The sequence below is a fragment of the Pseudophryne corroboree genome, chromosome 8 (assembly GCF_028390025.1).
Source record: "Pseudophryne corroboree isolate aPseCor3 chromosome 8, aPseCor3.hap2, whole genome shotgun sequence".
Classification (NCBI taxonomy): domain Eukaryota; kingdom Metazoa; phylum Chordata; class Amphibia; order Anura; family Myobatrachidae; genus Pseudophryne; species Pseudophryne corroboree.
Genome location: NC_086451.1, coordinates 231422484 through 231439321, shown reverse-complemented (window position 1 = coordinate 231439321; position 16838 = coordinate 231422484). Strand labels below are relative to the sequence as shown.

Sequence of the window (16838 nt, the reverse complement as noted above, 5' to 3'; positions counted from 1 at the left end):
ACTATAGTCTGAAACACTTCTGGGTGTAATGCCCATTCGGTTTCCTGAATGGTTTGTCGACTGAGAAAATCCGCTTCCCAGTTCAGTACACCTGGAAAAAACACTGCTGACAATGCTGGAAGATGGAGCTCTGCTCACCTTAGTATGGGAGTTAGTTCCTCCATCAATCTTTTGCTGTGAGTTCCTCCCTGATGATTGAGGTACGCTACCGCTGTTGCATTGTCTGAGCGGATCTGGACTGGTCTTCCTTGCAGACTGTCCTTTGCCTGAACTAGAGCCATATAAATGGCCCTTATTTCCAACAGATTTATTGGCAAGCGACTTTGTTTTATGGTCCATTTTCCCTGGAACCAAAGGCTTTCAAGCACCGCTCCCCAGTCCTGAAGACTGGCATCTGTTGTCAGGACTTGCCACTCCTTTATCCAAAAGGGTCTCCCCTTGTTTAAATGGTCCCTCTGTAGCCACCAAGCTAGAGACCTTCTTACGTTTACCGGAAACTTTATCTGTCTTTTTATTGTCTGATGATTTCCGTTCCATTTGGTCAGAATAAGGTGCTGGAGTGGTCTGGAGTGGAATTGTGCATATTCCACCATGTCGAAGGTTGACACCATCAGACCCAACAGTCGCATTGCTGCATGGACTGACATTGTCTGAGCGTGCAACGCCTCCCGAGTCATGACCTGCACCTTGGCTATCTTTTTCTCTGGTAAGAAAATTCTCTGTAGACCTGAATCCAATATGGCCCCCAAATGAACCATACGCTGTGACGGATTCAGAGACGACTTTTCCCAGTTTATGAGCCACCCGTGTCTTTGTAGACAAACTACTGTCTGTTGAAGATGGCTCAAAAGTAATTCCTGCGAATGTGCTAGGATTAAAAGGTCGTCGAGGTATGGAAATATTCTTATCCCCTGCTTGCGGAGATAAGCTGCTATAACCACCATACTGTTGCCCCGGGTGCTGTTGCTAGCCCGAAGGGCAAGGCTTGGAATTGAAAATGCTGCTGGAGGATGGCAAACCTGAGGTAACATTGATGAGACCGTGCTATGGGCACATGTAGGTAAGCATCCTGTATATCGAGAGATACCATGTAATCTCCCGGTTCCATAGCCAACACTATGGAGCGTAACGTTTCCATGTGGAACTTTGGAATCCAAATGTATTTGTTTAACATTTTGAGATTGAGAATTGGTCGGAATGACCCATTTGGTTTCTGAATCAAAAATAGATTGGAGTAAAAACCCTGTCCCCGTTGTGATGGGGGTACTGGGAAAATCACACCAGACTGAAGCAATTTCTGAACGGCTTCTGGCAGGGCGTTGGCCTTCGACTCTATACGAGACGGGCTGGTGCAAAAAAACCTTTGAGGAGGCTGCCTCCTGAATGGGAACCCATAAACGAGAGATACCACCTAATGCACCCAAGCATCTGTCATCGACTGTTGCCATATGTGTGCAAAATGAAGGAGTCGGCCCCCAACCCTGGAATCACCCGTCTCCTCAGGCTGATGGCTTCTGTTCAGGCTTGGAAGCTGGCTTTCTACTAGCCCATTGCTTCCTACCCCTGGCTGATCTATTGAACTGGGGTTGCTTAGACTCCTCTTTAGCTTTTGCTTTGCCAAACAATATATTACCCATGAAAGGCAATGTTTCCAGAACTTTCTTGGATTCTGCATCTGCTTTCCAAGTGCGTAGCCAAACTGCTCTACGAGCGGCTACTGTCAAGGCTGATGCTTTAGAAGCAATCGTACCCATATCAATTGCGGCTTCTTCCAAATATTGGGCAGCTTGTCTTATATGGCCTAAATGATACTCCTGCTCCCTATTAGGAGGGGAGAGGCCATTCTCTAGTTCCTCCCGCCATTCTCCCATTGCCTTTGCCATCCAGGCTGAAGCCATAGCAGGCCTTACCACTGCTCCTGAGAGAGAAAATATATTTTTTCAAGAAGCTATCTACCCTTCTGTCTGTGACATCATTTAGTGAGGTAGATGACAATGGCAAAGCAGATTTATGCACAAGTCGCAGTACATGTGCATCTACTGTAGGAGGAACTTCTCTTTTTGAACAATCCGCAGCTGGAAATGGATAATAAGAATCCCATTTTTTCTGAATCTTATATTTTTTACTGGGCGTCGCCCAGGGTTCTTCAATCATTTCCGTCAGATCCTCCGACGCTGGGAATCAACCATAAAAATTACTTACAAGTAAATAAGACAATTGTATTTCTATCTTTAACCAGTTTTTTCAGACCTAACATGCAGAAAACAACAGTAATATACAGGCCTCATATGCAATATGTACCAAAAAACGAGTTTTATGGTAAGAACTTACCCTTGTTAAAAAACTCTTTCTGAGAGGTACACTGGGCTCCACAAGTCTGGACAATGGGTGTGTAGAGTGGGATCTTGATCTGAGGCATCAACAGGCTCAAAGCTTTGACCTTCTTCCCAAGATGCATAGCGCCGCCTCCTATATCACCCCGCCTCCCAGCACAGGAGCTCAGTTTAGTTAACCAGCCCAATGCAGTAGCAGGAAAAGAGATGACAACGGTTAGTAGCCACATACTGACACTTCTCTTGTCGTGAGAGTGTGGTGTGACTAATGCCATGTCAACCCAAAGAAGCTAAGTGCGTCAGGGTGGGCGCCTTGTGGAGCCCAGTGTACCTCGCAGAAAGAGTTTTAACAAGGGTAAGTTCTTACCATAAAACTCGTTTTCTGCTGCGGGGTACACTGGGCTCCACAAGTCTGGACAATGGGGATGTCCTAAAGCAGTTCCTTATGGGAGGGGACGCACTGTAGCGGGCACAAGAACCCGGCGTCCAAAGGAAGCATCCTGGGAAGCGGCAGTATCGAAGGCATAGAACCTTATGAATGTGTTCACGGAGGATCACGTAGCCGCCTTGCACAATTGATCAAGGGTCGCACCACGCTGGGCCGCCCAAGAAGGTCCAACAGACCAAGTAGAATGGGCCGTAATGTGAACAGGAGCTGACAGACCAGCCTTCACATAAGCATGTGCAATCACCATTCTGATCCACCTGGCCAGGGTCTGCTTGTGAGCAGGCCAGCCACGTTTGTGAAATCCAAACAAAACAAAGAGAGAATCAGACTTTCGAATAGAAGCAGTTCTCTTCACATAGATACGGAGAGCCCGTACCACATCCAAAGACCGCTCTTTGGGAGACAAATCAGGAGAGACAAATCCGACACTCTTCTAGCAAAGGCAATAACCAACAGAAATACCACCTTAAGGGAAAGCCACTTAAGGTCAGCTGAACCAAGAGGTTCAAATGGAGACTCTTGTAACGCCTCCAAAACCACCGACAAGTCCCAAGGAGCCACAGGCGGGACATAGGGAGGTTGGATACGCAACACACCCTGAGTGAAAGTATGAACATCAGGTAAAGTCGTAATTTTTCTCTGAAACCACACCGACAAGGCAGAAATATGAACCTTGAGGGAGGTCAGACGCAGGCCTAAATCTAGGCCCTGCTGTAGAAAAGCCAAAAGTTTGGCTGTACTAAACTTGGAAGCGTCATAATGGTTAGATGCGCACCAAACAAAGTAGGAATGCCAGACCCGATGGTAAATCCGAGCAGAGGCCGGTTTCCGGGCTCGAAACATAGTTTTAATGACTTCTTCTGAAAAACCCTTAGCTCTTAAGACGGAAGCTTCAAGAGTCACGCCGTCAAAGACAGCCGGGCTAGGTCCTGGTAGACACAGGGGCCCTGAACGAGGAGGTCTGGGCGTTGTGGAAGTAGAAGTGGACGCTCTGACGATAGGCCTTGCAGGCCACGCCGGAGCTATGAGGAGCAGAATTCCTTTTTCTTGCTTGAACTTCCGAATTACCCTGGGCAGGAGTGACACCGGAGGGAACACGTACAGCAGCCGAAACCTCCACGGCACTGCCAGCGCAACCACGAATGCTGCTTGAGGATCCCTTATCCTTGCTCCGAAGACCGGAGCCTTGTGATTGTGTCGAGACGCCATCAGATCCACATCTGAAAGACCCCACTTTTCCTCGAGGAGTTGAAACATTTCTGGATGGAGGCCCCACTCGCCGGCATGCATGTCCTGACGACTGAGAAAGTCTGCTTCCCAATTCAGGACTCCCGGAATGAATATTGCCGATACTGCCGGTAGATGGCGTTCTGCCCAACGTAGAATCCGTGAGGCTTCCTTAATTGCCAAACTGCTTCGAGTGCCGGCTTGATGATTTATGTAAGCCACTGTGGTGGCGTTGTCCGACTGTACTTGAACAGGACGGTTCTGAATCAAATGCTGGGCTAGGTTTAACGCATTGAAGACCGCCCGCAATTCCAGAATGATGATCGAGAGGAGAGATTCCTCCTTGGTTCACCGACCCTGCAAGGAGTGCTGCTCCAACACCACGCCCCAACCTCTTAGACTGGCATGTGTCGTCAACAGGACCCAGTTGGATATCCAGAAGGGACAGCCTCTGCACAATTGTCGGTCCTGGAGCCACCAGAGCAGCGAAAGACGGACCTCCGGAGTCAAAGAGATCATTTGAGACCTGATCCGGTGAGGCAGGCCATCCCACTTGGCTAGAATTAGCATCTGGAGGTGGCGAGAATGGAATTGAGCATACTCCACCATGTCGAATGCGGATACCATGAGGCCCAGCACCTGCATTGACGAATGTTGCCAATAGCGAACCTCAGGTATTGTTGATGTGATACTGCTATAGGAATATGCAGGTAAGCATCCTGTATGTCCAGTGAGACCATGTAGTCCCCAGGTTCCAAGGCCAGAACTATAGAGCGAAGGGTTTTCATACGGAACTTGGAAACTTCACAAACTTGTTCAGTGCCTTGAGGTTGAGAATGGGCCGGGAGGACCCATTCGGTTTCGGGACTAGAAACAGCGGAGAATTGTAGCCCCGGCCCCTGTGAGCAAGAGGCACCTGTACTACGACTCCTGTATCCAGGAGGGTCTGTACCACCGAATGCAGAGTGTTTGCCTTTGTCTGGTCCGACGGGACGTCTGTCTCTTTTAGAGACGTGACGGTAGTGACAGGTAGAGCCGAGGAAACCACCATCCTAGCCACATGCGAGTCTACTGGAGGAGGCGTTTCCCAATTCTTAGACAGCTCTGGCGCGAGGGGATAGCGAGCCAGCATCTTCTTTTGAGGCACAAACTTCGTACCCAGGCTTTGCCAGGGTTCCTGACGTATATCCACTAGGTGGTCAGAGTGAGGTAAAACTTGTTTAATCACCTTCTGATGCTTGAACCTATCTGGTTTCTTAGGAGGAACATCCGTAATCTGCAGAATTAACTTAATAGCCTCCAAAAGATCAGGAACATCCACATGTGAACTACCCTCCCCATCAGCCGTATCGGAGTCAGAACCTGTGGGGTCAGTGTATGTGCGGTCGTCATCAAACGAGATGTCAGTGACAGCAGTGGATTGTGAGGAGACGAGCGCTCGCTTAGAGGACCTCTTGGACTTAGGCGTGCGTTGGTCAGACTTTTTAGTAGTCAGGGACTGGTTCAACTTCTTTAATTGAGCAGATAAATCGTCCGCCCACGGCGGGTTAGCTGCAGGGACCACATACGGTTGTACCGGCATTGGGGGTCCCATAGGGGGTGTTAGTTTATGAACTAGCGTATGCAGAAGCGTGGAAAAAGCGACCCACGGCGGGTCAGTATGTGCCTCCGTTGCCACAGTCCCACTGGGGGGCAAGGAGCCCCCAGAACCAGAGCTCACAGCTGCTATATTCTCCCCATATGTGCCTGTGGCTTCAGCAACACCAGCAGTGTGTTCCGCCCCAGAACCGTTACCCTCAGAAGCAGACATGATATAACTTGCAGTATGAGTTAACACAGTACAATTATTAGCAGCACTATATCCCTAAACCCAAACCCCTGCGCAGTGTAGTCAGCACCAGCAGAGATAAAGGAGAGATATGGCGACTAAATCCCAGAGAAAAATACGTAATACAGTCTATCTTTGTGAAAATCCTATATTAGATAACACCTGACGCACCAAGTCCCCTCAGGTTATAGAATATAGGGATAGCAAGTTGAGTGAAAGACACGAGATGGACACCACTCAGCTATCAATGCACACACAAAAATAGTAACAGTTTGTACAATGCAGAGGTTATTACAGACAATAATACTGCACTGGACTAGCTTACACAGCTATATAGTCAATAGATATAACACTACACAGTAAGAAACTGGATGTATATCACAGGGTAATTGTACTATAAACCCCTGACTAAATACACTTTTTCTTACTAACACTGACTAAAAAGGCAGGCAGAATACTTAAGTGTCATGTAAAGTCACAGCACTGACAACCAGGCGGCTTTACATAGGAGGATTTGCTCAAGCAGTCCCAGGAACAGTGAGCTGAGGTGTAATGGTGCCGCAGACACTGACAGGGAGTGAGGAAAAGACAGAGATGCAGCTCCAGGGCGGGAACACTTGCTAGAAATGGCGCCCTGGGCCTGGGGGAGGGGCTTCAGGTCTAAGCCTTATCCCCCTTGCTGGCAAAACCACCGGGTACTGTGGGCGATATTAAAATCGGTTTTAAGAGAAAACCTGACCTGCGCCCATGCCCTGGTGATCTAGTGGGATCGCCTGTATCCACAGTGTCCACCGCCAGCGTGCGCGGCCCGCCTCCCAATGACCGCGCCGGATCGCGATAAAGCCCGGGTGCCGCAAGCGGGACCCACTTACCACCTCCCGAAGTGCGGCCACGCGATCCTGGAGAGCCCCAGCCGTGTGTGTCTAACATGAAGAAAACCGGAGCCTCCGCTGTAGGTACCCGGCAACCAGGGCTCGGGAGTGTACAGCGTCGCTCGGGAGAGCTGGGGCTGCAGCAGAGAATGTCACAAAACATTTACCACCGCTGCTGCCCTTGAAGTCTTCACTTTTGACCTCATAAAAAGCTTTTCTCAGGGCTGCTTGGAGCAGCCCCTCTGTTAAGTGCCTGCTTACTGCAGCACCAACTGACAAACTGAGCTCCTGTGCTGGGAGGCGGGGTGATACAGGAGGCGGCGCTATGCATTTTGGGAAGAAGGTCAAAGCTTTGAGCCTGTTGGTGCCTAGGATCAAGATCCCACTCTACACCCCCATTGTCCAGACTTGTGGAGCGCAGTGTACCCCGCAGCAGAAATTAACAATTCATACTAACAAGTAGAGAGAATTTTTAGTACTGTATAACCCATTTCTCCATAGAGTGGGATACAGGGATACTCACCACACTTCAGACGCTACTAGTGTACACTGCCGCTCTTGATGACTGATGAGAGACACAGACGCTCTTTAATGGACACAGACGCTCATTGAACGATAAGTGTATGCAGACGCTCCTGTCTGCGACCGGGTCTAGGCGGAAAGTCTAGTGTACACCATCGCAGCGTCTAAGCTGCGACCAAGTACCCTCGTGGTAGCGTCTGAGCCGGAAGTGAGGTCATTAATTCATGGACGGGAGACGCACGGAAACAGGTCATGAACTTGGGGGAGGGGCGGCCAGGAGAGCGTCTAACTCCCCACGTTGACTTAAACTCTAAGGATCGCGGCCTCACCAAGTCCTGGCGCCTATGATCCCTAAAGCATAGCGCTGTTGCACTTAAGAGTGGCGGCGCATCAACCACTGTTTGTAGTCTCCTCAAATACAGTGAAGCTGTGTCCGGACCCCCTAGTAAGAGGAAACCGATTGACTTACCTTCTCCCCATGCTCCGGCCACAGCCTGGTTACATCTGCTGGACCTGCTAGAAACATCCGACACAGACGCCTGTCGAGACAGCACTATACCGCGAAGGTAAGCGTTGTTGCGACCCGGTGGAGAGTTGTTGGAGCGACTTTCTAGTATGCGTTTAAGACGCTGTTAAGAAAAGTCAAATCAGAGGAAAAAAAAAAAAAAAACATAGTAAGACTATAAAAATAAAATAATAAAAGCTTCAGGCTGCTGTTTAAATGCAGACCTGTGACCATGGTCCGGCTCCTGCCGCACCAAACAAAAAACTGATTTGACTGAGTCAGTGGGCGGGATTATATGGAGAAGCCCTGATGCATCCTGGGAGGCCTGAAAGCTTGTGACTGTTTGGTGCCATTTCCACTGTAGCTCCGGCATATCACAATGTTATCCTGTGGATAACATGTGGACCCAGCCAGAGAAATACAATTTCCAAACAGTTAGGGCCATGGTGTGAATTGAACCCATGACCCGAGTACTATGAGGCATTAATGCTAACCATTACACCGTCCGTGCTGCCCTTAAAATCACACCTGGCAGCTATCTATTCACTGACAGCCTACCGGCATTCAGCCAGACCAGCACTATGAAATGCCCTCCCGACTCCATGATCTGTCGGCGAGCACCCTGGGACCTGCCGGGACCTTGCGGCTGCTTTGGATGCCTACTGATAAGTCCGCTACTGCACGGTAGCCAGTTTACTAACTTAATTGTCAGACCTCGTAGGGGATGAGGGACCTGCTAATAGGGTATGGGTAATCTGCTACAGTGTGTGTGTGGGGAAGGGTGGTGGCACCTAATAAGTCCCCATACCTAATAATACCTATTATTACATCCCTAAATCAGTGTGACTGTATTGATTACATATGTGTGCCCCAATGATTGTAGCAGGCATCTCTCATACACAGTAGTAGGTTTTTTTTTTTCTGTGCACATCCTGGCTCATCTCTCTAAGCATCTGACGTCAAACACAGGCGTGTCATGACTCATGACTGGTCACACACACAGTACTGCAGAACTGGAGACACAGACATACAGTGGAGCCGACACCCAACAGCTGTCTAATTACTGAAAGCCTGCTGGGAGTATTCAGTCAGCTCAGCCTTTGGACAATTTCAGTGAAGCTCTTGGTCTGCCAGAAATGCCCTTTATACAGCCTTGTCAGCAGTACACCTAGGACCAACAGGGCCCCCGAGTCCTACAGGGCCCTAAGCAGCTGCTTTGGTTGCCTTGTGGTAAATCCTCCTCTTGCCAGTACAGTACAGTTTTTTATGGTCTGTACAACTTTATATGTAACACAACATTTTATTAGATAAACTTTGCACTCACAAACAAACAATCAAATCATAACATAACAGCATGTGTGCAAGGAGTATCTGTGTACTCATCAGATGGCGTTGTCCTTAGAAACTTTAAAGGAGTTCCATATAGCTCAGAAAAAGTTCCACCGGCAGTCCATGCAGATTCTCCCCCACGTTCAGCCAAGGTGTTGTCAGAAAACAGCCACACTGCTTGAAGCAGTTGTCTGCACTATTGCGCCCTTTTCCTTATGCCTATTTACATGTGAAACAAGACCATCTGGGTACATATATCAAAAATGGGATCCGACGAGTGATCATGGTGACCTTTACACATATATATGGTAACATAATGCTTGGAAATAAATTATATTTGTGAGTGCAACATTATAAAAATAGGATTTTAATACCTACCTGTAAATCCTTTTCTCTTATTCCGTAGAGGATGCTGGGGACTCAAAAAGGACCATGGGGTATAGACGGGATCCGCAGGAGACATGAGCACTTTAAGACTTTAAATGGGTGTGAACTGGCTCCTCCCTCTATGCCCATCCTCCAGACCTCAGTTATAGGAACTGTGCCCAGGGAGACGGACATTTCGAGGAAAAGGATTTTTGTTAACCAAGGGTGAGATACATACCAACTCACACCACAACACACCGTACAACATGGCATTTAACTAAAACCAGTTAACAGCATGAACCAAAAAATCAGCAACAGGCTGATCGAAACCAAAACACAACCTTTGTGTAACAAAAGCAATAACTATGAACAAGTACTGCAGATAAAGTCCGCACTGGGAAGGGCGCCCAGCATCCTCTATGGACTAAGAGAAAATAATTTACCGGTAGGTATTAAAATCCTATTTTCTCCTTCGTCCTAGAGGATGCTGGGGACTCCAAAAAGGACCATGGGGTTTATACCAAATCTGCAGACCAGGCGGGAGAGTGCGGATGACTCTGCAGCACCGATTGAGCAAACATGAGGTCCTCATCAGCCAGGGTATCAAACTTGTAAAATGTTGCAAAAGTGTTTGAACCCGACCAAGTAGCTGCTCAGCAAAGTTGTAGCGCCGAGACTCCCCGGGCAGCCGCCCAAGATGAGCCCACCTTCCTGGGAGAATGAGCCTTCACCGATTTCGGTAACGGCAATCCAGCCGTAGAATGAGCATGCTGAATCGCATTACAGATCCAGCGTGCAATAGTCTGCTTAGAAGCAGGAGCCCCAATCTTGTTGGAAGCGTACAGGACAAACAGAGCCTCCGTTTTCCTAATATGAGCCGTTCTGGCTACATAAATTTTCAAAGCTCTGACCACATCGAGAGACTTTGAATCAGCCAAGGCTTCCGTAGCCACAGGTACCACAATAGGTTGGTTCATGTGAAACGAAGAAACCACCTTTGGTAGAAATTGTTGACGAGTTCTCAACTCCGCTCTATCCTCGTGGAAAATCAAATAGGGGCGTTTGTGAGACAAAGCCGCCAATTCCGACACCAGCCTTGCGGACGCCAAAGCCAATAGCATGACCACTGTCCAAGTGAGAAATTTCAACTCAACCGTTTGCAAAGGTTCAAACCAATGTGACATAAGGAACTGTAACACCACGTTAAGGTCCCACGGTGCCACTGGGGGCAAAAATGGGAGGTTGGATGTGCAGCACGCCTTTCACAAAAGTCTGTACTTCTGGAAGCGAGGCCAATTCCCTTTGGAAAAAAATTGATAAGGTCGAAATCTGCACTTTAATGGAGCCTAACTTCAGGCCCGCATCCACACCTGCTTGTAAAAAGTGGAGAAACCGACCCAGCTGAAATTCTTCCGGAGGAGCCTTCTTGGATTCACACCAAGACACATATTTTCTCCAAATACGGTGGTAATGCTTCGCCGTTACCTCCTTCCTAGCTTTCAGTAGAGTGGGGATGACCTCACCGGGAATACCCTTCCGCGCTAGGATTTTGCGTTCAACCACCACGCCGTCAAACGCAACCGCAGTAAGTCTTGGAACACGCACGGCCCTTGCTGTAATAGATCCTCTCTTAGAGGAAGAGGCCAGGGATCTCCTATGAGTAATTCCTGAAGATCCGGATACCAGGCCCTCCGTGACAAATCTGGAACAACGAGTATCACCTGAACCCTTGTTCTTCTTATGATCCGTATCACCTTTGGGATGAGTGGAAGTGGAGGGAACCCATAGACCGACTGATACACCCACTGTGTCACAAGGGCGTCCACTGTTACTGCTTGAGGGTCCCTCGACCTGGAACAATACGTCTGAAGTTTCTTGTTGAGGTGAGACGCCATCATTTCTATTTGAGGAATTCCCCAACGACTTGTCACTTCTGCCAAGACCTCTTGATGAACACCCCACTCTCCTGGATGGAGATTGTGTCTGCTAAGGAAGTCTGCTTCCCAGTTGCCCATGCCTGGAATGAAGACCGCCGACAGAGCGCTTGCCTGTTTTTCCGCCCAGTGAAGAACTTTTGTGGCCTCCGCCATCGCCACTCTGCTCCTTGTTCCGCCCTTTGGAGCCACCACAGGAGAGAAATTCTGGCCCTGGGAGACAGGCTTATCTTCCGGTGCATGTGTAGGTGAGACCCGGACCACTTGTCCAAGAGGTCCCACTGAAAAACCCTGGCATGGAACCTGCCAAACGGGATGGCCTCGTAGGCCGCCACCATCTTCCCCAGCACCCGAGTGCCTTGATGAATCGACCCTCTTGCCGGTTTCAGAATCCCCTTGACCATGTTCTGTATTACCAGAGCTTTTTCCACCGGGAGAAAAATTCTCTGCAGTTCTGTGTCCAGAATCATGCCCAAGAATGACATTAGTGCTGTCGGAATCAACTGTGACTTCGGCAAATTTAGGAGACAACCATGTTGTTGCAGAACTGTCAGGGAGAGCGCAACGTTTTTTAGTAACTGCTCCTTTGATCTCGCCTTTATCAGGAGATCGTCCAAGTACGGGATAATTGTGACACCCTGCTTGCGCAGGAGCACCATCATTTCCGCCATTACTTTATGTCGACTGACACCCTAAAATCCCCCCCTTCCAGACTGGAAATCACTGCTCGGAGAGATTCCATCTTCAATTGGAATCTTTTCAAATATAGATTGAGGGATTTAAACCCTTCTCCCCGTTGTGACGGGGGTACCGTGACAATGACTTGCTGTTGACACAGCTTTTGTATTGCAGCGCACACTACTTCTCTTTCCAGAAGAGAAGCTGGAAGGGCGATCTGAAAAATCGGTGTGGGGGGGGGGGGGGGGGGGCAACGTCTTGAAACTCCAGTTTGTATCCTTGGGCCACAATTTCCAGCACCCAAGGATCCAGGCCTGAGTGAGCCCAGACCCGACTGAAGAGCTGAAGACGTGCCCCCACCGGTGCGGACTCCCGCAGCGGAGCCCCAGCGTCAAGCGGTGGACTTGGTAGAAGCCGGGGAGGACTTCTGCTCCTGGGAGCTTGCCACAGCCGGTGATCTTTTTCCCCTTCCCTTACCTCTAGCAGCAAGGAGGGAGGACCCTCGTCCTTTTTTGAATTTATTAGACCGAAAGGACTGCATCTGATACTGAGGCGTTTTCTTTTGCTGTGGAGGGACAAAAGGTAGAAAAGATGACTTACACGCGGTAGCTGTAGAAAACAGGTCCGCGAGGCCCTCACCAAACAAAACACCACCTTTATACGGCAGAGCCTCCATAGCCCTCTTAGAGTCAGCATCACCATTCCACTGATGAGTCCATAATGCTCTCCTAGCCGAGATTGCCATGGCATTGGCCCTTGATCCCAAGAGGCCAATATCTCTCGCAGCCTCCCTTAGATAGACTGCAGCGTCCCTGATATGACCCAGCGTAAAAAGAACGCTATCCCTATCCAGGGTGTCCAAGTCAGATAATAAGTTATCTGCCCACTTTTCAATTGCACTACTCACCCATGCCGATGCCACTGCAGGTCTGAGCAGTGTACCCGTAGTGACAAATAGATTTCAAGGTAGTTTCCTGCTTACGATCCACAGGATCCTTTAGGGCCGCCGTGTCAGGGGACGGGAGCGCCACCTTCTTGGACAGCCGTGCTAGAGCCTTGTCCACATTGGGGGTCGACTCACACTTTTTCCTAACCTCAGAGGGAGACAGGTATGCCATAATAATTCTCTTGGGAATCAGCAACTTTTTGTCAGGAATTTCCCAAGCCTTTTCAAAAAGAGTATTCAGTTCATGAGAGAGAGGAAACGTTACCAGAGGTTTCTTTCCTTTAAACATACAAACCCTTGTCTCAGGAACAGCAGGGTCTTCCGTGATATGTAACACTTCTTTTATTGCCACAATCATGTACTGAATGCTCTTAGCCAGTTTAGGATTCAACCTGGCATCACCATAGTCGACCCTGGAGTCCGAATCCGTGTCGGTATCTGTGTCTGCTATCTGGGTAAACGAACATTTCTGTGACCCTGAGGGGGGTCTGAGTTTGTGACAAAACATCTTCCATGGATTGTCTCCATACTTGGTTCTGAGACTCAGATTTGTCTAATCTCAACGAAGCCACACTTGCATTAAAGACACTCCACATATCTACCCAATAAGCAGTCGGCGGCGCCGACAGAGTCACTCCCACATTCTGTTCTGTCCCCACACCAGCCTCCTCCTGGGAAGAGCATTCAGCCTCAGACATGTCGACACACGCGTACTGACACCTACAATCACACTGGGCTATAGGGAACAGACCCACAGTAAGGCCCTTCAGAGAGACAGAGGGAGTTTGCCAGCTCTCACCCAGCGCATCACCCAGTCTGAAGGAATATACAATACCCCAGACCTTGCAGCGCTTTATCATTATATATATTATATATATATATATATATATATATATATATATATATATATATATATATATATATATATATATATATATATATATATATATATATATATATATATACATACATACATACATACATACACACACACAGAATTAAGGCGGCACTCAAAGACTTAGTAAAATGGTGAAGCAGGCATCCGAGCAGGGATGCTGTTTTTAATAGTGTTACGTTTCGGGGACGTATCCCCTTCCTCAGACAGTGATACAGTGCATCAAACAGGTATATATACAAGAAATAATTGGTTCTACTTACCCCCCTTCCCCCGCTCACAGCAGCGTGCATCGCGGTGCTCCAGACTTCCCCCGTCTGGCACTTCCGGTCTCTGCGTCACCACAGTCCAGGAAGTGACGTACATGGGCCGGTCGGTTGCCATGATGACGCGCCGTGAGCTGTCAAAACAAGATATATATAGTATGCAAAAAGTCCGGCACTCACTGTTACTTGGAATACTCTCCCCGTTGCCTTCCGTAGATGCAGCTCACACTGCTATGTAGAAAGAAGTAGAGACGGCGGCACTCAGGAAATAAAACACAACCACTTGTGTAGGCCACCGTTTCAAAGCTCGTGCTTTTTTTTTTTGCCCTGACGAAAAAGCACGAGCTTTGAAACGTTGGCCTACACAAGTGGCTGTGGTTGTGTTTTATTTCCTGAGTGCCGCCGTCTCTACTTCTTTATTATATATATATATATTCATTCAACACCAAATATGCTGTGCCCCCCCCCGCTTTTGCACCCTGGTACTTGTGACAGAAGTGAAGGGCCAGGACCAGCGTCTCTGCAGCTTGCTGTAAAGAAAAAAAGATGGCGCTGATAAGAGTTGGAAGGACGAAGCCCCGCCCCCTAAATGGCGCGCTTGTGTCACGCTTATTTTTATACTGGCGGGGGTCTGTATACAGTACCTGCGCACTATATACCTCTGTGCCAGATCTTAAAATAGGTTTTATTGCAGCCCATGGCGCCCCCCCCTGCGCCCTGCACCCTTGTAGTGCTGTTTGTGAGCGGGAGCAATGGCGCGCAGCGTGACCACTACGCGGTACCTCCGAGACTGATGTCTTCTGCCGCCTTCACTGAAGTCTTCTTTGCTTCGGTTACTCACCCGGCTTCTCTCTTCTGGCTCTGTGAGGGGGACGGCGGAGCGGCTCCGGGAACGAGCAGTTAGGCTATACCAAGTGATCAGACCCTCTGGAGCTAATGGTGTCCAGTAGCCTAAGAAGCAGAGCCTTTAACTCACAGAAGTAGGTCTGCTTCTCTCCCCTCAGTCCCACAAAGCAGGGAGCCTGTTGACAGCAGTGCTCCCTGAAAACAATAAACCGAACAGAAAGTATTTTCTAGAGAAACTCTGTAGAGCTCCCCTAGTGTGTGTCCAGTCTCTCTGGGCACAGAATCTACCTGAGGTCTGGAGGAGGGGAATAGAGGGAGGAGCCAGTTCACACCCATTTAAAGTCTTAAAGTGCCCATGTCTCCTGCGGATCCCGTCTATACCCCATGGTCCTTTTGTAGTCCCCAGCATCCTCTAGGACGAAGGAGAAACATAATTTTCCCCATATTAAGGTAGCCTGCGCTATCATGTTTTTTTTTCTTTTTTATATGAACATGTGGAAAATTGAAGATATTTGAAGTCAGTTGGGATTAATACAAGATACATAGAAGACTACTATTCTCCTCACTCTGGATACCATATATGTGGACTCTAAAGTAACGCTTATTATTTAACTTGTTTACGTTCATGAACACAGTTGTATGCACAATTATATATTTAATATTGCTACTGAAAATTTTATTTTGGAGATTTTTGGTGAACTCTCCATTTAATATACATGCAACATTATTCTACTGTTTCTGCGCTATAATTACAGAATTTTATTGTCAAAGGAAACATACTGGCCCAGATTTATCAAGCCTTGGAGAGTGATAAATTGCACGTTGATAAAGTACCAATCTGCTCCTGTCATTTTTCAAACACAACCTGTGACATGGCAGTTAGGAGCTGATTAACTGATACTTTATCACTGTGCATTTTAACACTTTCCAAGGCTTGATATTATCTCCAGGGTACACGGGACCAGATTTAAGTTACTATTGCACTTATTTATCAATGAGTGATACATTTTACTGTGAGTGACACATTTCACCAGCCAATCCTCTCCTAACTGCCAGTTACAGGCTGTGTTTGAAAAATGACAGTTAGGAGCAGATTGGCTGGTGAAATTTATCACTCACAGTGAAATGTATCGCTCATTGATAAATAAGGGCATATATAAGAGCCGCAAGCTGTGCCCTGAGCTCCTGGTTACATCATACTTGCCTACCTGACCCTCTCCATGAGGGAGAAAATGCTCTGTTCCTGGACTTTCCTGGTAATGTATGATTGCCATCACCTGTGGTGAGCTAGTAAATTGATAAGAAAGGTGTTTCACCATAGGTGATGGCAATCATACATTACCAGGAAAGTCCAGGAACAGAGCATTTTCTCCCTCATGGAGAGGGTCAGGTAGGCAAGTATGGGTTACATATATACTGCATATATGCACGATGTACATACACAGAAGCACTGAACATGCCAGGTATGACAAAGCATAGACACAGACCATCACTGCTCGTATGCCAATACCTGAACAGATCCAGCTGAGCGACCATCCGGGTGGCCTGCTCTAGCACCGCCAGGCCTTGCTTCACCTTGTCCTGCACTGCCCTCGCTGCAGCCGGCTCGCTGCTCCCTTCCACCTTCTCTAAGATCCGCCATCCCTTCTCCAATAACTCCGATAGTTTGGGGACCTCAGATTCCGATTCTGCTGCCATGTTTATCGACCATGTCTGACTCTGAACGTCCCAGCTTCCGTACTCCGGACGTGGGGTACGGGAACCACCATATTGTGTGTGGCAGATGATGTAACCACGCATTTAGCATAAGCCATGCCCCTTTTGCCAGAACCCAGGTAACAGT

General features: G+C 48.3%; 1 protein-coding gene across 1 annotated transcript in view; it reads right to left on the bottom strand.

The window, feature by feature from the left end:
• Positions 1 to 16798, bottom strand: part of IGBP1 (immunoglobulin binding protein 1) — a 48589-nt gene extending 31791 nt beyond the window's left edge. The window contains exon 1 of the mRNA XM_063937099.1: positions 16506 to 16798. Coding sequence (XP_063793169.1) covers positions 16506 to 16795 — 290 coding nt within the window. The 5' untranslated portion in view covers positions 16796 to 16798. The remainder of the gene's footprint in view (positions 1 to 16505) is intronic.
• Between the last annotated feature and the right edge of the window lie 40 nt (positions 16799 to 16838).